This window comes from Astyanax mexicanus, chromosome 2, assembly GCF_023375975.1.
Source record: "Astyanax mexicanus isolate ESR-SI-001 chromosome 2, AstMex3_surface, whole genome shotgun sequence".
Classification (NCBI taxonomy): domain Eukaryota; kingdom Metazoa; phylum Chordata; class Actinopteri; order Characiformes; family Acestrorhamphidae; genus Astyanax; species Astyanax mexicanus.
The window spans coordinates 19,926,528-19,952,268 of record NC_064409.1 but is presented as its reverse complement, the minus strand read 5'-3'; the positions used below and the strand labels follow the sequence as shown (position 1 = coordinate 19,952,268).

Here is a 25,741-nt window from a genome sequence, read left to right as displayed (position 1 = left end):
CAATGGGTTTTTAATTTCTAAAAATAAAATTTAGATTTTTTCAAAATATATTTATATATTATAGCTGTCCCAGGTGTTGGCCTTTTGATGCTGTGAAAATACAATCTCCCAGGTTTAACATTTAAAAAAAAAAAATTCATATTTGGTGGACAAGCCTGGGATTTTGTCAACAGTGTAAAACACAAAGAAACATAAAATATATATTTTGAATAAACGTATTGCAATTATTTTGACTACTGGATGTTATTTTAATCTGTGTTATTTAATCCATTTTTTTTTTAAATAATACTATTACTTTAAAAAATATATATTATCAAGATGCTGATTATTATAACTGGGGAAATATACATTTACACATTTATTTTTTAATCTCAAAAAGAAACAATGATAGTCAGCAACACAGAAATTACAAATTTATTTAGAAAAAGCAGTGTCTTTATTGAGCTAATCTGAGACAATGTACGAGTTACGGAGTTGACGTCAAATGGAGTCTTACGAAGTTGACGAAATCTTCAATTTTTCAGCATAACACGTGATTTCTTTGCAGAAGCCATCTTGTTTATCAGCAGCTGCTTGTGGCCTCAACAATAAAGTTAGATTAATCTTTTATTTCTTAATAAAATCACATAAACATTGAATTATATTGACCATGGTGTTGACACTCTATGGTTGTGACATAGCTGGTTTTGTAAAAGAAGATAGTTAATGAAACATGAGAAATATTTATATACCAGAGCAGCGGCCTCACGGCATGTCCACCAAACAGGAAGTGAGAAAGTGGTTCTTAGAGTGTGATTTGGCAAATATAATGCCTGTTTTTTGCATTTTTAGAAAAATCTTATGGTGTTGACAGAAACTCAGGACAAGATTTTAATCATTAAGTGTTCATTTCTATACAGTTTGAATAATTACTTAAAATACATGATCACAGTAGCTATTGTGTTTGTTTTATCTTACTTTAAACAATTATTTAAGTATTGTAAAATCATGAAACTTGCTTTCGGACAAGGGTATTTTTAGGTTCAGACAGCACACTAGGTGATGTAAAATAAAATATATGTGTAAAATAACATTAGTTCACATTTTTTGGTTTAAATAAGTTCTTGTTTTATTGTTAATCTAATTATTTGACATTTTTAAAACACATTTTAAGAATTACAATGAGTTTGATCTCTCGGACATCTTTTGTCCCTGATCTCAAGAATCCCTGATACTACAGTACACACAGCTTTCTCTTTTGTGCCTAACATTACAGATGTGCTATAACAACCATATTGTAACGTATACTTTATGTACAATATGTATAAGATTGTGCTGTACTATTCTGATATCTATTATTTCACAGTAAATTTCACACATTATCACCCTGCTGGAATATAAATGGGAATGATAATGGGTGGGCGTGGTGTGTTCTCGGGGGCGGTGACCTTTACGCTGTGTAATCAGTGGTGTGATCGGAGCTCGGTGACGGTTCGTTGATCAATCTCTGCATCAAGCTGCTCTGTTTATTTTATACCTCAGAATGAAAAAAAAACAACAACAACAAAAAAAAAAAAACGACGCAGTGATTATCCGAGTAAACACGGGCTTCCGTCCTGCTCTCGGATTTTGAGGTTCTGTGCACGGGCTATTAGAGCGGTCTCGGGTCACGGCCATTACGCACAACACAATTAGAAAAGCCATTAACAATAATGATTAATTAGCCACTGTCTTTGTGCAGTGGGAGTTTATACAGACACGGGATCTTTCTGCTACGCTTTCCTTTCTACTAAATACGTCCGTTTGTCTTTCTGTCTGTTTTAATGAGTTCAGAATGTTGGATGGACCATAATTCCATCCTCCACAGCTCAAGACTGTGTGGCTTTATACCCGTTGAGCCACAAAGTCAATAGTTTTGTGTTTTATCTGTATTAAAGAGTCCTATTCTATTGGCAGTACTTCTCTACAGGGACTAGACAAGCTGCCCCACTGAATGTGGATGAGATTTCTGTGATGAGAGTTCCATGTCTGCACATGTGTGTCTGCAACACATGGTTAACCACATAAAACTCCATAGTAACCACTTAGAAAACACCCCAGCAACCTTCTGAAATGCCATAACAACCACTCACTAACCACTTAGCAACTTCATGGCAACACATAACAACCACATGGGATATCAGCAAACTAGCAAATATTTAGCAGCAACAAGGAATACCATAGCAACCATTTAGCAACACCATGGCAATCACCTACCATGACTTCAGTAATTACTATACCAAAATAATCACAATCATTAAGCAACCACCAGGGATACCATAGCATCCATTTAAGCAACACCATGGCAATCCCCTAGACAGTTCTGTAGCAATTAATATGTGTAATGTGCAGATTGGTTCACACCTCGGTATACTTTTTCGGTACTTTTTCGGTATGTTTATGGTACGGTTGGTGAAAAAACAATCAGGCTGGGCATTTTGTTAAGTCTGTAGCAAATTGCTAATAGCAACAGTGCTACAGCTACACGTTCTTGGTTATGCCCATTGGTTCCACAAGTCTCCTATAGACTGCCTGTGTACCAAACTGTGACACCCGTACCATGGTGGTTCACAAAGAATACAAGTAACGTTACAGCCCTAATCCCTAAGCAACAAACTATGTGGGACATAAGCCACCTAGCAACCATTTAGCAGCAACAAAGCAACCATGAATATCATAGCAACCATTTAGCAGCACCAAAGCAACCATGGATATCTTAGCAACAATTTAACAACATCGTGGCAATCACCAAGCCATGCATTTAGCTACCACTATAGCAAAATTATCACAATCATTAATCAACCACCAAGAACACCATAGCAACCAATTAGCAATACAATGAAAATAACCTAGCCATGGCTTTAGCTTTCACTATAGTACTATAGCAACATTGTGACAGTCACTAAGCTACAAACTACTTTAACATTATCACAATCATTAAGCACAACCACCAGGGATAACATAGCAACCATTTAGCAACCCCCTGGCTATCCCCTAGCAATGACTTCAGCAATTACTACACCAACATTATCACAATCATTAAGCAGAACCACCAGGGATACCATAGCAACCATTTAGCAACACAATGGCAACCCCCTAGCAATGGTTTCAGCAATCACTACACCAACATTATTACAATCATTTAGCAACCACCAGGGATACCATAGCAACCATTTAGCAACTAAGCAACAAACTATGTGGGACATCAATCACCTAGCAACCATTTAGCAGCACCGTGGCAATCACCTAGCCATGACTTTTGCAGTCACTATAGTAATATGACAACATTATTATATTAACAGTCGCTAAGCAACAAGCCATGTGGGACATCAGCCACCTAGCAACCATTTTGCAGCACCAAAGAAACCATGGATACAATAGCAACCATTTAGCTATCCCCCCAGCAATGACTTCAGCAATTACTACACCAACACTATCACAATCATTAAGCACAACCACCAGGGATACCATAGCAACCTTAGCAACCCCCTGGCTATCCCCTAGCAATGACTTCAGCAATCACTATAGCAACATTACAACAATCACTAAGCAACAAACCATGTGGGACATCAATCTCCTAGCAACCATTTAGCAGCACCAGAGCAACCACCATGAAACCACTTAACTCGCAACATAATTATTAAGTCTAATCAAAAACCTATAAATATTTTATAAATATATTTGTATAAACAATGACTAGACCAGCTAACTGCTGTAGTGCCTTCATTTCTGGCATTATAAAGTTACTCCATTAAAAGCATTTAAACCCACCGGCACTAATAAAAGGCTGTGACTGAACACTTCATCTGCCGTATCCCATAAACAGCACTGAACCGCGGTAATGATTGTTAAACAGATAAAGTATTTAACTGTCACATTCACTAGTTTTGCCAGCAGTGATCATCATATAACAGTGTAAATATGGCATATTGCTAATTTCTTTTAGAACAGTACTTCCCGAATCTGCTGCAGGAGTATTCTCACTGTAATTACCCACCGTTTTATCCTCATAACTGCCTGAACAGGCTTTTTAATGAGCTGCTGAATTGATTCAGTTGTGTAACACAGAGAGACACTAAAATATACAGTGCTTATTAAATTACACTGTATTCTGAACAGTCATAAGATTGACCTGATCTCATTGTTTCTACACCTAGTATCAGCTCCACTGATCAAATAGGACAGTTTGTAGTTCTATATTTACAGATTGTAGTCTTGTATTTGTTTATCTGCATACACTATTATTATCCTCCTTTTATACAGCTATGATTTTTTTTTTTTTTGGGGGGGGGGGTATTATTCTCAGTACTGCAGTGATTAGCACTGATTAGCATAGTGGTGGTGTATGAGGTGTTAGAGTGTGTTGTTCTGATGGTACGTGTGAGTGGATCAGATACAGCAGTGCTGCTGGAGTTTTTAAACTGTGTTTAATCACTCACTGTCCTCCACTCTATTACACACTCCTACCTCTAACTGCTCCACAAAAGTTCTGAATCTGTTACTGCACAGTTTGTAGACTACAGAACGCTGTCCATAGGATGCTGCTGGCTAAATATTTCTACTTCTAATTTACCTAATTCTAATTTTTCCTCTAGAATATAATCAAGAGGTCGATGGATGCTCACAAGCCATCAAACCAAGCTGAAATGCCTGAATTTTTGCACCAGGAGTGGCATAAAGTTATCCAAAAGCAGTGTGTAAGACTGGTGGAGGAGAACATGCCAAGATGCATGAAAACTGTGATTAAAAACCAGGGTTATTCCACCAAATATTGATTTCTAAACTCTTAAAACTTTATGAATATGAACTTGTTTTCTTTGCATTATTTGAGGTCTGAAAGCTCTGCATCTTTTTTTGTTATTTCAGCCATTTCTCATTTTCTGCAAATACATGCTCTAAATGACAATATTTCTATTTGTAATTTAGAAGAAATGTTGTCCGTAGTTTATAGAATAAAACAACAATGTTCATTTTACTCAAACATAAACCTAAAATCAGAGAACTATAATATATATATATATATATATATATATATATATTCTGTCCTGTGAAAAACACTTATCTCCATTTTTGTCAATTTTTTGTTTACTACATATTTTGAATGGACAAACAGTTCCTTACACTGTGCCAAAATTTCTTGATGAACGGACCAATAGAAACTCTTCAAAATGACCTGAAATAAACTCTTTTTACATTGACTTCCATTGAAAGTTTAGAAGTTTTTTTCTCTCTCCTGTAAAGTTGCTGTTTTGGAGATAAGGGTTTTTCATTGGGCAGCGACGATATATTAGGCCTGGACAATAATTCGATATCGGTATTTATCGGGATAAGAAATGTTTCAATAACGGTGATATCAGTTTTGTGGTATATCGATATGTATTAGAATCACGGACAGGCGTTTTTTACTGGCGTCAGCTCGCCGCAGAGCTCAACACATTCAGCCCCCTTAGCTGGGCTACGTCAGTGCGTGATGACGTAACCACACAGGCACGTAGCCAAACAGGCTAGGCTAGGCAAGGCTAGATTAAAAAGGCTAGGCTCGGGTCCGCTTCGCTATTCAGCAAAAATGTCTCGCGCTGGAGCCAAAAGGAGCCGGGACGAGCGGATCCAAGGCTAAGGTAGACTCGGTTCGGTCGGCCCCGGATCCTCGAGACCGGCCGCGGGTCCTCTTTTATTTCTAAAGTAGTAAAGTTTTTGTGAAAGGAGGACTTAAATAAAGACTTAAATAAAATTTTCAGACAGTAGTAGGTACAGATTTCCATTAGATAGATATCGTATTGACCGAAATTTAAGGAATATATCGTGATATAAATTTTGGCCATATCGTCCAGCACTAATATATATATATATATATATATATATATATATATATATAATTCTTAGATGCATCTCAAAGCAGAAGTGGATGATTAAATTATTCAGACCAGCCAAAATGTAGCTACGCATTTTGTTTGCTTGTATGATTCCATGTTTTAAAGTATGTATATCGTTCGATCTCGCATGTCCCTCTTATTTCTGCTTTCCTTGTTGCTTGTTCCTTGTTTTAATATTGTGGCTGAAGCTTGCTTAACCACATTATTCTAGCAACAATAATCCTAGATTTTTGTATTGCATTTTATGGTATATTTTCTATCATTTATTGAATTGGAATATCTATGCTTTTTTCAAGATACTTTACTTTTTTAAAAGTACCAAGCAGTCATGCAACGAGAAGAAATAAATCCTGTAAAGGAGAAAAAGATGCATCAAGATGATGATCAAGATCGATATTTGTTTAATAATCGCATCGCAGATCTCTGAATCATAATCCAATCAAATCGTAAGGTTCTTAGAGATCTCCACCCCTAATCTACGTTATTCTCATCTCTCCTTTTCCCTGACAGGAACCAGACAGTGCTGCACCAGTTCTGCTGCCCCGCTCCGGACGCTCCCGAGGCCGAGTCTCAGGCCTGCGTACCCAGGTAAGAGCTGCTGCCTGCCTCCTCCCCAAGCCTGCATTACCTACGGCATCGCAGGCCTTCCTCTGGTTTACGGTGGTGCTAGGCAACACAACTGCCCCAGTTCTGTCTGTCTTGAAGTGGTTGTTAGTCTTTTCATGCCGGTTCCTCGCTCGCTTCACCGCTCCGACTGTCCTCCGTCCGCTGTGACCTTCACAAAGACTCAGTGCAGACCGAGAGCTCTTCACCAGACTAGGAAAAAATGCACCATGAGAGTAATTATAGAGTTAATAGATGTTCAGCAGATTAAATGTTGCCCTGGATGCCAAAAGACTTTAGGAACAGTGTCATTTTCTATTCGGTCAGTAGAGAATTCTTCTCATTCTTAGCAAAGACCTCAAACTGAACTCCGGTCAGTTTTTAAAGAGCCAAAACAATGTTTGTAAAGGCAACTACTTTAATAAAAAAATCACAATTAGGCTGTAAGTTTATCAGTCTTTAAATAAATACATAAATAAAAAATATGTATAAAACTGTATGCAGTTCCTAAACATTTGCTGTTCCTAAACTTTGTTTCTTTCTCCAGATATTGACTAGATCTCCAGATATATCTACATGCTATATTTACATTGATTAACTAAGCTCTTGTGTAAATGGAGCACAATATGCCACATGCTAGTGCATTTACTATGTTTCTCTTAATTACTGTAATTAATTAATAAATAACCACAAACACATCTCCAGAAAAAACTAAGAGACCACTTAAATATGAAGAGTTTATTTGATTTTACCAAATTGAAAACCTCCAGAATATAATCAAGAGGACGATGGATGATCACAAGCCCTCAAACCAAGCTGAACTGCAGGCATTAAGTTACCCAAAAGAAGTGTGTAAGACTGGTGGAGGAGAACATGCCAAGGTAAAAATGAAGCATGAAAACTACTTTCCTCCACTTCATTTTCCTCCAAACTGCCGAACCAATTCCGTCACTGTGCTGAAGACTCTCTCTCTCTTTCTTACTTACTCGCTTTAGAACAGAAAGTAAGTTTAAGGCCAGATTCCTGGAGAGGAATTAAAATTAGTCCTAGCCTATTTGTTCCATTAAATATAGAATCTCTGCTCAGAATGATGTGTATGGTAAATCAGGACTAGGTTTAAGCCTTGAAGAGGAAACTCATACCCATAAATCAACAGGAGCACTTCCAATAAATACAAGATTAATTATTGGGACAAAAAAAAAATTGAACGGAAATTAACATTGTTTAAAATGCTGTTTTAGAAAAACCCATTAGTTCTTGGGTTTCGTATCTCCCACAGCTGCAGAGCTTTCTGCAAATTGCACTGACTGGAGGAAAAGGCATCAATAGTAATTAAGCAAAGCGCTGGCGATGTTTGTTGTGCATGCCGGGTGTTTACTGAAGCTGCGGTTTGTCGAAGAACTGAATAAAAGACGGAGAGAGAGAGGAAAAAAAAAACAAGCCGACGCAAAACCGGCGAAAGGCGAAGCGGTATTGATGGCCGCCGAACCCCCCGAGGAGCTGGCCACAATAAGTAGCGGTTAGAACACAGCGGTGGCCTGAGAAGCTGCCTGTAAATCACGCTTTAAAGCGCTGCAGTGGCCTGGCGTTATTGAATTAGTCCAGAGAGGAACAGGGGGGGAGATGTAATCGCTGAGTTCCAGTATCTCTGCGCTGGTCTGTTGTTCCGCAGTGCGAGGAATAAAACGCTGTTTATCAAACACCAGTGCGCCGGGGTTTAGACGCGAGAGTGTGAGAGAGAAAACTTCACTGAAACCAAAACTTCACTTAAAATAGATACGCAAACACTTTTAACATGACTTGTCATTTTCTATTTGGTCAGCAGGAAATTCTTCTCATTCTTGGCAAACACCTCAAACTGACCTCCAGTCATTTTTTAAAGAGCCAAAACCATGTTTGTAAAGACAACTACTTTATAAATAGACCATAATTGGGCCATATGTTCAATAACAGTATAAAAAAAGATGAAGAAATCATACTTTTTTTAGCAGAAAAGAAAACAGTTAAAGAATGTAAACAATAGCTCTAAAAAGAGACACTCCAGCAACTCTAACACGGCTTCCTTTTCTTGTTTTTGTTGGCGGCGCTGTCCTACAGGGAGCTCCGCAGCGCCCCTAGTGGTATGGCGGTATGAGAAAAATGCATACCGGTTCAAAATTCCCCTGCGATATACCGCCTGCATCGATTGTCTGTTTGCATGGACAATTCTAACCAGATGCCACCGGTCACAATCATTATCACCCACTTCACTGTCCAGTATGCAATGCCTTCTGTCCCAGCTAACAGAGAACATTATAACAATGTTTTGCAACATTTTTTAAAAGGTTACAAGAAAGCTTAGTCTGTAACTTTACAAAAACAACGTTCCGTGATCGCACTGCATTCCCAGCTAGATAAACACTAACATTATGAAAATGTTACTAATGTAAGTAACATTCGAAAAACCAATAATTAAAACTTAAACACAGGTGATGTTGCAGCAATGTTACAAGAACCTTTAAAAAGGTTAAAAGAAATAAACGAAAGAATAAAACTACTAAGCAAAAATGATTTCAATCACGTGACACTGTGAATTCTGAGTGTTCAAAACTTAAAACAGAAATTAAATCTTCAATCCATAAAAATGAAATAGACACAAGCATCCATCAGTTATATTAAAGATATCAATAGAAACATCAATAAACATAAAATTTGACTTGTCGATACGTGTCAACTCCTGAAGGTTAATATTACTGTTTATTTGACCTAGGTGCTATATTTTAAGATTTCATTACTATTTTTAGTTTGTATTGTTTTACTGTCTGTAACAAAAAAATAAAATAAATCTTTGATTACTTATCACAATAGCCAGTAGAATACTATTTTGATACTATTACCAATAATAAACAGTACTAAAGGTCTTTGAATAGGAATCTCTTCAAATTTTCCAAAATTTGTTGTGAATAGATCTCTACAGTGAAATGGCAAAATTCATGGTATAGCAGTAAATAGTAAAAAACAAGTTGATCATGAATAGGACTGTAAGTTGTGAGGTTATCTCATCCACAGGGCCGTAAACATGTGTAGCAGGAATAAAGAAGGCTATATTACTGTACCAAAAAGTAGACAGTAGTTCAGTGGGTGGCAATGATCGTTACCAGCAGTGTCTGGCTAGAATTGTTCATGTCAAAAGACAAGCGACATCACATCCACATTCAATAAAGGAAACCTCTCAAATTCAGCTTAAATTCAGTGTTTTTTTTTTTTTTTTCATTATTTTAAAATATTCTGCACTGTAGATTTACAGTAAAGTCATCCAAACTATGAAGAAAAATATATGGAATTATTTAGTAAACAAAAAGTGCTAAACAAACCAGAATATGTTTTATATTTTAGATTCTTCAAAGTAGCACCTCTTGCTTAGATGACAGCTTTGCATATTTTGGCTGGATATTATGAGGTAGAGTCACCTGGAGTGGGTTTCAGTTAACAGCTGTGCTGAAATTTCTCATTTGTAATATGTTTGAGAGCATCAGTTGTAAAGTTGTGAACAGGTAGAGTTGGTATACAGTGAACATCCCTATTTGAGTAATGTTCTAATTCATATTATGACGAGAAAATTTAAGAATGTTGTGCAGTCAAAAAGACCATTAAAAACTTTCTGATGAAACTGGCTCTCATCAGCACCACCCCAGAAAAGGAAGAGCAAGAGTTATCTCTGTTGCACAGGATACATTCATCAGAGTTGCCAGCCTCGGAAACCACAAGTTAACAGAACCTAATCCAGATTTTAGCTTGTTTAACTCTTTCAATGTACTAAATGATTCCTTATGTGTTCCTTCATAGTCTGGATGACTTTGAATGAGAAGGTGTATCTAAACTTTTGACTGGTAGTGTATTTATTACATTTATTTCTAGACTAAAACATCAGCAAGAAAATACAGTTGTTGTGACAGAGCCTTGATTCTAACATTCTAAGAACTTTAGCGTCTATCCAGGAACAGAATAAACATCCGTGTCCGGATTAATGTCATTCCAGATCCAGCTTCAGCGAGAGTATTGGCGGCGGAAGTGCTGAATATGAAATGAAAGGAATTTGATGACACAGAAAAGCAGACCACTTCAAACAGAACGCTCCCGGCAGTCTGTGGGTTGCTGCTTGTAGTTTGTTTCTCTCTCTTTTTTTTTTTTTTTTTTTGGTTAATTAGAAAAAAAAATCCAGCTCTTTTTTCTCTTTTTTCCTGTTGTCTCTTTTATTTTTCAACCTCGATGTTTGTCAGTGAATTGATGTTCATCTGTTAATTATTATTATTATTTTTTAAGCTTTTATACACACTCACAGTGCATCCATACAGCCGTCATTCTCATTCTCCTCATATCTGGGCCTTAATTTCATACACGTCTCATACAGCTGGGTTTTCAATGCTGCATATTTTATTTTGGGTTTTTAAAGAGTATTTTTACAACCCCACATCAGAAAAGGTTCAGTACGGAAAACATTTCTTTTTACATGACTTTAAATTGTATTTGATCAAAAGATATTTTAAGATATTATATCTGCTCAAATTAATTTTAATTAAAAATATACATCTATTACATTGTAGATAATGTATAGACATTATAGATAGATAATGTATATACATTACAGATAAATATACATATATACATTTCTGCATTTCAAGCCCGCAAAATATTCCAAACAATGTTGGGACGTGGCAATATAGGGCTAGTAATGAGGTAAAAAATATAATTATGTGATTTGGTGTAAAAGCACAATCCACATAAGGCTCTTTGAGAGTCTTTGAGAAGCAAAACTGAGCAGTAGATGTCTCTAGATCAGTAACAAAAGTGTGAAAAAAATTATTAAAATGTTCAAAAGCAATGTTCCTCAAAGAAAGACTGTAAGGTATTTGCATATTTTATTCTCAACAGGCCATATTATCACTAAATCATTCCTGAAATGGTTTGGTGGATTGCTATTTTAATAGTGCAGCGCTTCTGCGCATCTCAGCAGAGGAAACTGGCTTGCTTGTTCATGTTGTGAAGGTGAGTGAGTTGTAAAGTCACCGTCCGAGAGGTAAACAGATTAACAGCAGCAATCTGTAAGCCTAGCTGATTTTGTAATGGTATTAAGTTAACTACAGACTGGAGTAAACTATAGCCATAATCCACATATCCTTTAAAACCACAGGATCTACAAACACTAACCAGCACAAACAAACCCATCTGTTATTAAAAAACAGTGATTAATTTAGTTCGGAAATACAGTTAGCATCGCCAGTTAGCCGTTAGCAATCACCAATAACATCTACAGTCTGTTAGCCTAGCTAACCTCGGGCCGTCAGCAGCATTCCGGCATTGTGAAAGTAATAAGTAACTCAAGTAAACTACAGCCATAATCAACACTGAATTTTAAACTACAGATCCTACCCACTCTTAACCAGCACTACGAAATCAATCTGTTATTAAAAAACAGTGTTTAATGTACCTCGGAAACACTGTTAGTGTCGCCAGTTAGCCATTAGCCACTGCAGCTTATCCACTATGCTACATGTCAAAATAAAAGTCTTCTGCGCAACTAGTGCAAAAAATTTGTATACAGCGCTGTATTTTTAAATTTAACATATTCAATATTAAACTAAAAACAAACAAACAAACAAACAAATATATATATATATATATATATATATATATATATATATATATATATATATATATGAAAAAAAAACTTGTGTATTTGTATATAAAGTGTGTCAAATAAATGACTTTGGAATGCATTTACATTAAATGCATATGTGTATCCTCTTTAAAGGGCTGTGTGGTCTGTTTCAGCCTCGTTATGTAACCTTAGTCATAGTACTAATAATAAACTAAAACTTTCAGTATTTGTATCGTTATCGGCAGTTTTATATCAGTTTTATATCGGAATTGGATCGGAGCTGAAAAAAGTGGATTGTCCCATCACTACAGTAATGTTATTTTATTTTATTATTCTGTTTGTTGTCGATGTAAAAGTTGGTATTGTGCACTGCGGCATGTCCCTTTGTGTAACAAGCTGCAAAGATAGCAACGAACATCTGGCAGTTGATTGGAGATTTGATGTCTCCAATATTAATCTACAATGTAGAATATAATAAAAATCAAGAAAAAAAACATTATTGGAGAAGTACTTTTGACTGGTACTGTATGTCCATGAACTTTTCAACAAGTCCCCATAGAGAATATAGAGACTTTGTGGGAAATTGTGAAGTTAAATATTGACATATTTTTTAAATATGTAGCAGGTCTGAAATGCAGAAACAGATGTATAGTATATTAATAAATTAAATAAAGTTGAGCAGATACAGGGTTCTTGCACCATTTTAAATGTCAAATTTGATGCTTTTTAAGACCATTTTAAGACCTTAATAAATATAATTTACAACCCAAAAATGAAGCCATATTTTTTTAGGTCTCTCCCTGGTAAAGTTAGCTAACTTTTCGCTGAAGTTAGTATGTTAGCTAACTTGCCATTTATGTTACCTAGCTTTCCCCTAACCTTAGTCCTATCCCTGTTAAAACATTAGCTAGCTCATTTTAGCTAGCTAAAGTTAGTATGTTAGCTAATTAGTATGTTGCTGCTAACATTAGTCAGCTTACTGCTAACATTAGTCAGCTTGCTTCTAAAGTTAGTAGCTAGCTTGCTGCTAACGTTAGTTAGCTTGCTGCTAAAGTTAGTGTGTAAGCTAGATCGCATACTAACTAGCTTGCATACTAACTCAACATTTTAAGACTTTAAGGAGCTAACCCTGTGATGAAACATATATATATATATATATATATATATATATATATATATATATATATATATATATATATATATATATATATATATATATATATATATATATAAAATAGAAAATTTTGGTCAAAGCAAGTGTAAGAAACACTGCATTTTTATTTTTTTCCATTTTCAATATTGTCTCAACCGTTTCTGAGGTGGGGTTGTATTACTATGCATCACCACGGTAGGTACATCATCCCATCCCTGCTTATTAATGCTCACACATGCAGCATTGGACGTGAAATCCCCTCGGTGGTGTAATTTTTGTACGTCAGACATTTCTTTGTATGTGGATCACGAGCAGTAGCTCTAGGGGGGAGATGGTAATCGTCCTGCTACGTCCTGCATGCTGGCGGCTCTGTAGAAAGTAGTGGCTACTTGTGTGTGTTGCTGTGTATCGCTCACGACGTCCCGAAACCCAGGCACTTAACACCACACAACCCAGCAAACTGCAAATGCCCTCCAGCAGCGCTAGTCATGTTTATTCCAGTGGAAATTGGGAAAATCAGCATATTTTGGGAATCTTAGCACAGTTCTGAGACATTTTTTGGGTCAATATCAGTATAAAATGCCCTTTGTGTCACAGCATAGTTTAAATTTCATACAAACACTGTGTCACAACACATTTCTCAAGATTTACTCTGAATGAACGCAGTATTATAAATAAAAATGAATGTTAGAAGCCTCAGGGAAGCTAAATCTGAGTTTCTTTCTAACAGGGCTATTTTGGCTCTACTGGTTCTTCCTTGTAAATGGACAAAATATTTTTTATGAATATTTTCCTAAACTCGAATAAGTCTCTGCTGTATTTCACTATTATCACTCTTCTCTGGATATATGTAAAAAGGGCTGGTCTAAAAGTGGGTCAGACTGACATCAGCAGAACCTCAGGCTGACCAATCACAAGGCTAACATAGCCCGGCCCTCTCTTCTAGTCTGAGCAACTGGAATCAATCAGCGAGTTTTTGAGCTGTCGCTTAGCAACCATCTTATCATTGAGCTATCTTGCACCTATTTAAATTTTCACCTGATTCAACTGATGCTTTTTCCATGTCAAGGCTGTGTATTGCCTGGCTGAGTTGAAGTATTCTTTATGTCGTTGAATAACCTTTTAAAAAAAGAATTATTTATTATTTGTTATCTAATTTATAACTTCATAAGTTCATAAGTTATCTGTTATCTTGGTATATCTTCGCCTCTTTAAGAAAGTGACCTTTAATATCAGTGACATCACAACCTTCACACTCATTTAATAATATTAATTCCACTTATTATTTCTCATATTGTCTCTATAGTTGAGGTAAACCTTAAGCTGTCCATCCTGTTGTGGTAAAATATTAAGAAACATCAAATTATATATTTTAAACTGAACAAAGTCATTATGAACAATTTAGGTAAACCAGGGTTTCATCCAATATCAGTTTGCTCTAAAATAGTTGTACAGTTTGCCGTGACACGAAGAACAAATGAAACACGAAGAAAATAAAAAGTGATTAAGGTCTTTTTTTCTGTTTTGACGGCCAAAAAAGACTTAATGACCATTTAGCCACTTACAATGGCCAGCAGGGGAGCAAGAGTTCAGCCTACCTTATTAGAGGACGCTTCTCAAGATGAAGAATAAAGAAGAAAACAGCACACAGTGGGGTCTGTCCTTTTATGATGAACTGGCTTCCAGTTATCTGCCTAAACAAGACCTGATTAGCATATAAAAGAGGCCCTCTATCACATCTCCACACCCTGCAATCACTGCTGGGGGAATAATGATGCCCCTCAGTGTTAGACCTGACCAACGACCCAAGCAGCGCAGTGGCTGATGGGCTGTTTCGCTCCCTGCTGCAGAACCATCGTTTCACCTCTAATGGTGGGAGGGGATATTAGCCAAGAGTTGAGCTTGCACATCTCTTAATAGCCTCTGTGCTAACGGGGATTTCCAGCATGAAATTCTTTGTAGATTGTGTATTGTAGCATTCTGAATTGCAGCATTGTGTGAGCCACTGAAGTAAATATAGTGGCTACCAATCTACATACTTGCCTACATACTAACAAACCTATCTACTGAGCAACCAGCCCACAGACCAATGTCTCCCACTAACCAACTGACCAACCAATCTATATACACACCCCCTATCTCTGTACCAACCAACTAACTAACGAACTGACCTACCAACCAACCAAACCTCTGAGTGACTTACTGACCTTAAAACATACCTACCTACCTACCTGCGAACCTACCCACCGACCAATTGACTAATTGACCTATCAACTTACCTCTGTAGCAAGCATATAACTGACTGCTTGCCTGACCGTCAAACCTACCTACCAGCTTACCAGTCTGACTTGCTACCACCTACCTACCCACATACCAACCTGAGCAACATACCAACTGAGTGCCCTACCTACCTATCTACCTACCTACCTAGTAACACATCAATTGAATAATACATTGGCTTACCTCCATTTTAACTCACCAACCGACCCAGCAACTAAATGACGACCTTCCTATCTTTCGACCCACCAACTGACCTGCCTACATATGAACCACTGACTGACCTACTTTACTACCTACCTACATTCCAAATGACTGATTTACCTACCTATTTATCAGCCTACAAACTAACCTACCCAATGACTCACCATATTACCTTCCTATCAACTGACTGACACAACCAACCTACTACCTCCCTTCCTACCTACATTGCCTATCTACCTACTGACCTAACATCCCACTGACACAGTGACCAACCTACCATCCTAACCATCTACCAATCCTCCAATTGACTGACTGACAAACCTTTCCACCCACGTACCTATGAGACTAGTTACTGACCTACCAAACAACACATATACTGTCCTGCCTGCTTCTTACTAATCCACCAACCAACTGACTGACTGATCTATCAACCTATATGCCTACTAATACACCAACTGACCAACTTATATATCAACCTACCTACTCAGTGTCCCATCAACTGCCTAAATAGGCTACTGACCATCCAACCCTCTGACCAACCCACCTACCCACATACCTACTAACAAATCAAAGAAACTAAACATCATAAATGCCTATATACCTACTGATTAACTAAACAACTAATCAACCACTAACTGACCGACTGACCAACTGTCGCTAACTACTGACCTACCAACTGACAGACCTAGCTACGGATCCTCTAACCCTCTGACCAACCCACCTACCCACACACCTACCAACACATCTAGAGACTAAACATCATAAATGCCTATATACCTACTGATTAACTAAACAACTAATCAACCACTAACTGACCGACTGACCAACCGTCGCTAACTACTGACCTACTAACCGACAGACCTAGCTACGGATCCTCTAACCCTCTGACCAACCCACCTACCAACAAACTGACTCACTAAACATCATAATTATCTACCTACCTACTGATTAACTAAACAACTGACCAACCACTGACCAACCAACTGACCAACTTACTACAACTACTGACCTACCGACAGAGATCTAACTACCTACCAACAAACCAGGCGACTAAACATCATAATTACCTACCTACCGAGCACTAACCAGCTGACTGACCAACCGACTAACTACAAACAATCTGAGCAACCAAACATCGTAATTATCTACCTACCTACTGATTAACTAAACAACTGACAAACCACTGACCAACCAACTGATCAACCTACAGACCTAGCTACTGACCCTCCAACCCTCTGACCAACTCACCTACCAACAAACTGACTGACTAAACATCATAATTATCTACCTACCTACTGTTTAACTAAACAACTGACCAACCGACTGACCAATTTACTACAACTACTGACCTACCGACAGAGATCTAACTACCAACCAACAAACCAAGCGACTAAACATCATAATTACCTACCTACTGACCAACAATAACTGACCAACCAATAACCAGCTGACTGACCAACCGACTCTAACTACTGACCTACCAACCAACAGACCCAGCTACCTATCTATGTGCCTTATCCTTCTACCTATATCCCTCTTCCCCTGATCATATACCATTTGTCTCTGTTTAAATCCTCTGTATACTTATTTTGTGTGTGGATTATTGCTGGTTTTAGACTAACGCTCAGTGTTTCACAGTGTAAATCCTGTAAGGAATGTGTTGATATCTCATATTGTGTGATATGTGAGCCTGAGGCACATGTATTGTGTAGTTTTGTGGGCTGTGGGGATTCAGACGATCCCTTGGCGTGAGAACGAGGGGATTTGGAGCAGCGCTGTGTAGGAGACGCATGATTACTGCAATATGGGTCCAAGTCCGGGACGGGGAGACAGGGGGAACAGAGAAAGAGAAAAAAGCCCATTCGTACCCAAACACGCCGGGACACGCAGCAGCTGCGCCCTTCTTTAAAAAGCACATGAGCTCCTGCGGATATCACACACACACAAACACACACACACACATACACACACTCAGGCTCAGCAGAGGGTCTGTTATTGGTGAAGCAGCTCTGGCTGTTTTCCCTCTCAGATAAACAAGTCACTTCTCATATTGTTCCGTAGCTTTAAGAGGTGGACCTCTCACCCCCAAAGGCCAAGAATACAGCCAGCGCTGGGGGGATGGAGAGGGGCGGGGCTCAACTGTTGCTCTGCTGGTTTTCTAACAGCATAACATGTTTTGACCCTTTATTTTCAAATATTTCTCTATTTTTCATCTTCAGTGAGTCAGTCTTAAAGGGTCCGTTCATAAACTAATTAAATTTCCAAATTTACCCTTTAAATCATGTGCTTATTTTTAGATCTTAATACACAGTATTCAAGAAACTAATATAAATGCTTCAGAATTGACTAAAATGACTTATTAACTGCTTGAAATTATTAAATAATAACTACAAATTATGATTCAGTCACTGTTGCAAATGGCATAAATAATGACTAAGAATGATTCCATAATTACTAAATGGTTAAGAAATGGCTGCAATTGATTCAGCAATGACTATAATGATTCATTGACCATTATAAATGAATAAACTGTTCTAAGTAAAAAATACCGTTTTATATGATTCAGTAACTGCTGTAAATATACCAGTAAATGGTATAAATGATTCAATCACAACTAGTAATCATTCAGTAACTGCTGTAAATAAAAGATGTAGAAACTGTTAGAGATTGTTAAATATTCATTAACTACTATCAAATGTTCAGCAGCTGCTATAAATGATACAGTAACTGATATAAATGATTCAGTAACAACTATAAGTGATTCAATAGCGGCTGTAAATGATTCACTCACAACTAGAAATGATTCAGTAAGTGTTTTACATGATTGATTCTATAATGATCATCAACATAATGATCATCTTCATAACGTAACTGCTATAAATGATCCAATAACTGCAATAAATGATTCAGTATCTGCTATAAATGATGCAGTAACTGCTAGTAATGATTCAGTAAAGACGATTAAATTAATGGATATAAGTGACATATAAGCCCCAACTGCTTAACAGTAAATGATTTACAATTATTTGGTATTGGAAATAATTAATTAATTTAGTAAATGCTGTAAATGATTTAGTTGATCCTATACATGATTCAAAAACTGTGATTCATTATCTTCTATAAATTGATTCAGTATCTACAATACATGATTCAGTTACTGCAATACATGATCCAGGAACTGCTGTAAATGATTCAGTAACTGAATTTAAAGATTCAGCAACTGTTGTAAATGACTCAGTAATTGCTATAAATGATTCCGTTACATGATTCAGAAACTGCTGTAAATGATTCAGTAACCACAATACATGATTCAGGAACTGCTGTAAATGATTCAGTAACCACAATAAATGATTCAGAAACTGCTGTAAATGATTCAGTAACCACAATACATGATTCAGGAACTGCTGTAAATGATTCAGTAACCACAAAAAATGATTCAGGAACTGCTGTAAATGATTCAGTAACTGAATTAAATGATTCAGGAACTGTTGTAAATGGCTCAGTAATTGCTATAAAAATTTCAGTAACCACAATACATGATTCAGGATCTACTGTAAATTATTCAGTAACTGACTTAAACGATCCAGGAACTGTTGTAAATGACTCAGTAATTGCTATAAATGATTCAGTAACCACAAAACATGATTCAGAAACTACTGTAAATGATTCAGTAACTGAATTAAATGATGCAGGAACTGTTGTAAATGATTCAGTAACCACAATACATGATTCACCAACTGCTATAAACTGATTCAGTAACCACAATCCAAGATTCAGGAACTACTGTAAATGATTCAGTAACTGAATTAAATGATTCAGGAACTGTTGTAAATGATTCAGTGACCACAATACATGATTCACCAACTGCTGTAAATGATTCAATAACCACAATACATGATTCACCAACTGCTGTAAATGTTTCAAAAACCACAATACATGATTCACCAACTGCTGTAAATAATTCAATAACCACAATACATGATTCACCAACTGCTGTAAATGTTTCAAAAACCACAATACATGATTCACCAACTGCTGTAAATAATTCAATAACCACAATACATGATTCACCAACTGCTGTAAATAATTCAATAACCACAATACATGATTCACCAACTGCTGTAAATGATTCAGTAACTGAAGTAACGATTCAGGAACTGTTGTAAATGATTCAGTAACTGAATTGAACGATTCAGGAACTGTTGTAAATGATTCAGTAATTGCTATAAATGATTTAGTAACCACAATACATGATTCACCAACTGCTATAAGTAATTCAGTGACCGCAATATGTGAACTGTAGTAGTAAATAAATGATTCAGGAATACCTATAAATGATTCAGTCCCTGCAGTAAATGATTCAGTCACATTTTGAAATTACTGTTTGCCTACTAGAAATGTATTAACTTTGGATATATTGGATATACTGTACATGATTTTATATTGGCTCTAAATGATTCAGTGATACAACTGACAAAAAAGTGTAACATTTTTGTTCATATTTAATGCCTAATATGCAGATCTCAGCCCTTGATAGGTGTGAATGTAAACTGATAATCAATGTAATTCACTTTAGCTGTCAGGGGTTTTAATGTTATGACTGATTGATGTGTATATTATTATTAGTGCTGCTGATAATGAAGAATTGACCTCAGTTCAGTCAGAGATAATCTATATGAGATATTGAGAGAGCTGTTTATTATCTTGTCTCTGGAGTTCTTCATTAAACTATAATAAATCAGTTGTCTGTCAGGAGGACAGGGAGTATTGATCACAGATTATGAGTTCAGAGACTTTACTTCTTAAAGCTGAAGCTAACAAATATATTATTTAATATTTGAATCAACGCTTTTGATGTCTCAAAGATGTTTTAGAGACAGACTCATGAAAGATATGTCAAAGCAAACATGTTTTACAATGTAGTTTTGAGCAAGAAACAGTATGAATATAAACATACTTTAATTCATGATGAAAAAGATGAAGGAAAAGCGTGTAAATTATGTTTCTGTGATAATTGATATGGTACAGTGTATCTAACAATAATATAGAGTTTGTAACATCTATTGCAATAAAATAACATCTATTATTTTACTCAGAATTTATATAAAAAGAAATGGGTCTCAGGAAAAAATAAATCTTTTTTTGTCAAGATAACAAGGTTATTTCAAGATCACAATTTTAGCAATATTTTTTAGATAAGAAATTAGTGTTGAAATTGTAACGTTTCTAAGGAACATAATTTTGTTACACTGTGTACCTTTACTCAAATGTAGTGACAATAAAGCCTCTTGACTTGATTAGTAGAATAGTAGTAGTATACTAGTATAAGAAATAGAAGTAGTAGTAGTAGTAGTAGTAATAACAGAAGTAGTAGTAGTAGTAGTAATAACAGAAGTAGTAGTAGTAGTAGCAACAATAACAGTAGTAGTAGTAGTAGTAGTAGTAGTAGTAATAACAGAAGTAGTAGTAGTAGCAACAATAACAGAAGTAGTAGTAGTAGTAGTAGTAGTAATAACAGAAGTAGTAGTAGTAGTAGTAATAACAGAAGTAGTAGTAGTAGTAGCAACAATAACAGTAGTAGTAGTAGTAGTAGTAGTAGTAGTAATAACAGAAGTAGTAGTAGTAGCAACAATAACAGAAGTAGTAGTAGTAGTAGTAGTAATAACAGAAGTAGTAGTAGTAGCAGCAATAAATGAAGTAGTAGTAGTAGCAGCAATAAATGAAGTAGTAGTAGTAGTAGTAGTAGTAGTAATAACAGAAGTAGTAGTAGTAGTAGTAGTAATAACAGAAGTAGTAGAAGTAGTAGTAGTAGCAACAATAACAGAAGTAGTAGTAGTAGTAGCAATAAATGAAGTAGTAGTAGTAGCAGCAATAAATGAAGTAGTAGTAGTAGCAGCAATAAATGAAGTAGTAGTAGTAGTAGTAATAACAGTAGTAGTAGTAGTAGTAGTAGCAGCAGTAAATGAAGTAGTAGTAGTAGTAGTAATAACAGTAGTAGAAGTAGTAGTAGTAGTAATAACAGAAGTAGTAGTAGTAGTAGTAGTAGTAATAACAGAAGTAGTAGTAGTAGTAGCAGTAGTAATAACAGAAGTAGTAGTAGTAATAACAGAAGTAGTAGAAGTAGTAGTAGTAGTAGCAACAATAACAGAAGTAGTAGTAGTAGTAGTAGTAGTAGTAATAATAACAGAAGTAGTAGTAGTAGTAGTAGCAGCAATAAATGAAGTAGTAGTAGTAGCAGCAATAAATGAAGTAGTAGTAGTAGTAATAACAGAAGTAGTAGTAGTAGTAGCAGCAATAAATGAAGTAGTAGTAGTAGTAGTAGCAGCAATAAATGAAGTAGTAGTAGTAGTAACAGAAGTAGTAGAAGTAGTAGTAGTAGTAGCAACAATAACAGAAGTAGTAGTAGTAGTAGCAATAAATGAAGTAGTAGTAGTAGCAGCAATAAATGAAGTAGTAGTAATAACAGAAGTAGTAGTAGTAGTAGCAGCAATAAATGAAGTAGTAGTAGCAGCAATAAATGAAGTAGTAGTAGTAGTAGTAATAACAGTAGTAGTAGTAGTAGTAGCAGCAATAAATGAAGTAGTAGTAGTAGTAGTAGTAGTAGTAGCAGCAATAACAGTAGTAGTAGTAGTAGTAGTAATAACATAAGTAGTAGAAGTAGTAGTAGTACTAGCAACAATAACATAAGTAGTAGTAGTAGTAGTAGCAGCAATAAATGAAGTAGTAGTAGTAATAATAACAGAAGTAGTAGTAGTAGTAGCAGCAATAAATGAAGTAGTAGTAGTAGTAGTAGTAGTAATAATAACAGAAGTAGTAGTAGTATTAGTAGCAGCAATAAATGAAGTAGTAGTAGTAGTAGTAGTAGTAATAACAGAAGAAGTAGTAGTAGTAGTAGTAGTAGTAGCAACAATAACAGAAGTAGTAGTAGTAGCAGTAGTAGTAATAGTAGTTGCAATAACAGAAGTAGTAAGAGTAGTAGTAGTAGTAGTAATAACAGAAGTAGTAGTAGTAGTAACAGAAGTAGTAGTAGTAGTAATAGTAGTAGTAGCATTAACAGAAGTAGTAAGAGTAGTAGTAGTAGTAGTAGTATTAGTAGTAATAACAGAAGTAGTAGTAGTAGTAGTAGCAATAACAGAAGTAGTAGTAGTAGTAATAACTGAAGTAGTAGTAGTAGTAATAGTAGTACAAATAACAGAAGTATTAGTAAAAGTAGTAGTAGTAGCAATAACAGAAGTAGTAAGAGTAGTAGTAGTAGTAGTAGTAACAATAACAGAAGTAGTAGTAGTAGTAGTAACAAAAATAGTAGTAGTAGTAGTAATAACAGAAGTAGTAGTAGTAGCAGTAGTAGTAGTAGTAGTAACAGAAGTAGTAGTAGTAGTAGCAGTAGTAGTAATAACTGAAGTAGTAGTAGTAGTAGCAATATCAGTAGTAGTAGTAGTAGTAGTAGTAGTAGTAGTAATAGTAATAACAGAAATAGTAGTAGTAGTAGCAGTAGTAACAGAAGTAGTAGTAGAAGTAGTAGTAGTAGTAGTAGTAACAGAAGTAGTAGTAGAAGTAGTAGTAGTAGTAATAGTAGTAACAGAAGTAGTAGTAGTAATAACAGAAGTAGTAGTAGTAGTAGTAGTAGTAGGAGTAGTAGAAGTAGTAATAGTAGTAGGAGTAGTAATAGTAATAGTAGTAGAAGTAGTAATAGTAGTAGTAGTAGTAGTAGTAGTAGTAGTAGTAATAGTAGGAGTAGTAGTAGGAGTAGTAGGAGTAGTAATAGTAGGAGTAGTAGGAGCAGTAGTAGGAGTAGTAGGAGTAGAAGTAGTAGTAGTAGTAGTAGGAGTAGGAGTAGTAGTAGGAGTAGAAGTAGGAGTAGTAATAGTAGTAATAGTAATAGTAGTAGGAGTAGTAATAGTAGTAGGAGTAGTAATAGTAGTAGTAGTAATAGTAGTAGTAGGAGTAGTAGGAGTAGTAGAAGTAAGTGGGTGTGGCCTAAACTTGTAGTTCTGCTGCTTCTTTAGGTAGAACCTTGAACTGTCTGTAACTTGCAGGCAGACCAGCTGCACTAAATATAGAGCAGTAGTTCTTAACTTGACAATACGACACTGTGTGTGTGAGAGAGAGAGAGAGAGAGAGAGAGAGAGAGAGAGAGAGAGAGAGAGAGAGAGAGAGAGAGAGAGACAGTGAGATGTGACAGGGTTTGGGGTCAGTGTGAGTTCAGGGTGCTGGTGTATAACGATGTTGAGGCTCAGTAAGCAGCGCTGCATTAATTAAGGGGGTCTTCCTGTCCCGTTTAGATCCACCTTAACGAGGTCCGTATGCTAATTTCCTCTCTCAGTGTCTGGTAATGAAGTGATGGCTGGACGGGTAATTGGTGGAGCTGAAGTTCTCTGGGGTGCTGAAGCTCTGATGTCTATCTATCTATCTATCTATCTATCTATCTATCTATCTATCTATCTATCTATCTATAGGGTGTATATGATAGTAAACACATTATATGGCCATATAGGGTAGTAAAGGATAGTATTAGATAGTATAGGGAGTATAGGGTAGTATAGGATAGTATAGAGATTATAGGGACTATAGGAAGTAAAATAAAGTATTGTGTAGTATAGGGTTGTATATACTATAGTAGTATAAGTACTATAGGGAGTGTAAATAGTCTAGAGATTATATGGCCATATATAAGGTAGTAAAGGATAGTATTAGATAGTATAGGGGTATTATATATTATATATTATAGGGAATATTTTGATTGGATAATGGCTTCTGGAAGTGTGTGTGTTGAGATGAAGTCAGGATGATCTGTGAATACACTCCTGTCTCACTCTGCTCTGAGACTGGAGCTAAACCCAGACCCACTATCACTCTCCCTCCCTCACTCAGAGCTGCTCCACTGCATCTCCACACTCATCCAGCTCTCTCTGCAGCTCTCACTAATGCAGACAGTTCACTCATATTTAAATGCACCCAGACTCACTACATGTATGCACCTAATGGCAGAAAATCATCCAAGATATTCAAAATAATATTCCCAATATTGAGTGTGCCTAAACCTTTTAAGCTGTGTCAGGGGTAGATGGATACTCGGATTCCAATTCCAATGTGAACAGATTTACATTGACATGCCAGAAATCATGGGACAACAGTACATACATTGACTGAAATGTTAATAGAGAATCTCACTATTTAAGGAATCTGGTTATTATGAACTCTGTTTATTATATTATCTGTTTAATAGAGAATCTCACTATTTAAAACAAATCTGCTTATTAAGAAATTTGCTTATTATGGAATCTGTTTAATAGAGAATCTCACTATTTAAGGAATCTAGTTATTAGGAATCTGCTTATAACGGAATCTTTTTATTATGGAATCTGCTTAATAGAGAATATTCCTATTTAAGGAATCTGCTTATTATAGAATTTGTTTATTACAGGATTTGATTAATAGGGAATCTCACTATTTAAGGAATCTAGTTATTAGAAATCTGTTTAATAGAGAATCTCACTATTTAAGGAATCTGGTTATTAAGAATCTGCTAATAACGGAATCTGTTTATTACGGAATCTGCTTAATAGAGAATCTCGTTATTTATAAAAAAATATGGTTTTACACTGTAAGCCCAGATGAGTTGAATTTACATAAACAATTTGAGGAAACCAGTTGCCTTAAAAAAGTTAAGTAATGAGAAATGAAAACTTAAGTTAGCTTAACTAAGAACATCAAGTTATCACAACTAAAGGGGAACTTGATTTATTTCTAAGGTAGCCCAAAGGGGGGAGTGTCAGAAACTGTTGGACACACCCAGTATCCAAATAGATTGTGACAGAAGCCAGTAGAAAAGAAGCTGACATATTAAACTTAAAAAAAAAAACTTATTGAAAGTTATTATAATAACTTATTATAAGTTATTATAAGTTGGTTCAACTCAAAGATCTCAGTTGAATATATATGTGCCCACAAATGTTCAACCAACTCAAAATAGTT

General features: G+C 35.9%; 1 protein-coding gene across 4 annotated transcripts in view; it reads left to right on the top strand.

The window, feature by feature from the left end:
- The window catches only part of iqsec3a (IQ motif and Sec7 domain ArfGEF 3a), a 269,750-nt gene that overhangs the window by 58,169 nt on the left and 185,840 nt on the right, over window positions 1–25,741 (top strand). For 3 of the 4 annotated variants that reach the window (XM_049473704.1, XM_049473702.1, XM_049473710.1), the window contains exon 2: window positions 6,402–6,479. In XM_049473704.1, the coding sequence (XP_049329661.1) occupies window positions 6,402–6,479 (78 nt within the window). Of the gene's footprint in view, window positions 1–6,401; window positions 6,480–25,741 lie in introns of those variants that run through there. The other variant, XM_049473721.1, reaches the window with a different exon arrangement.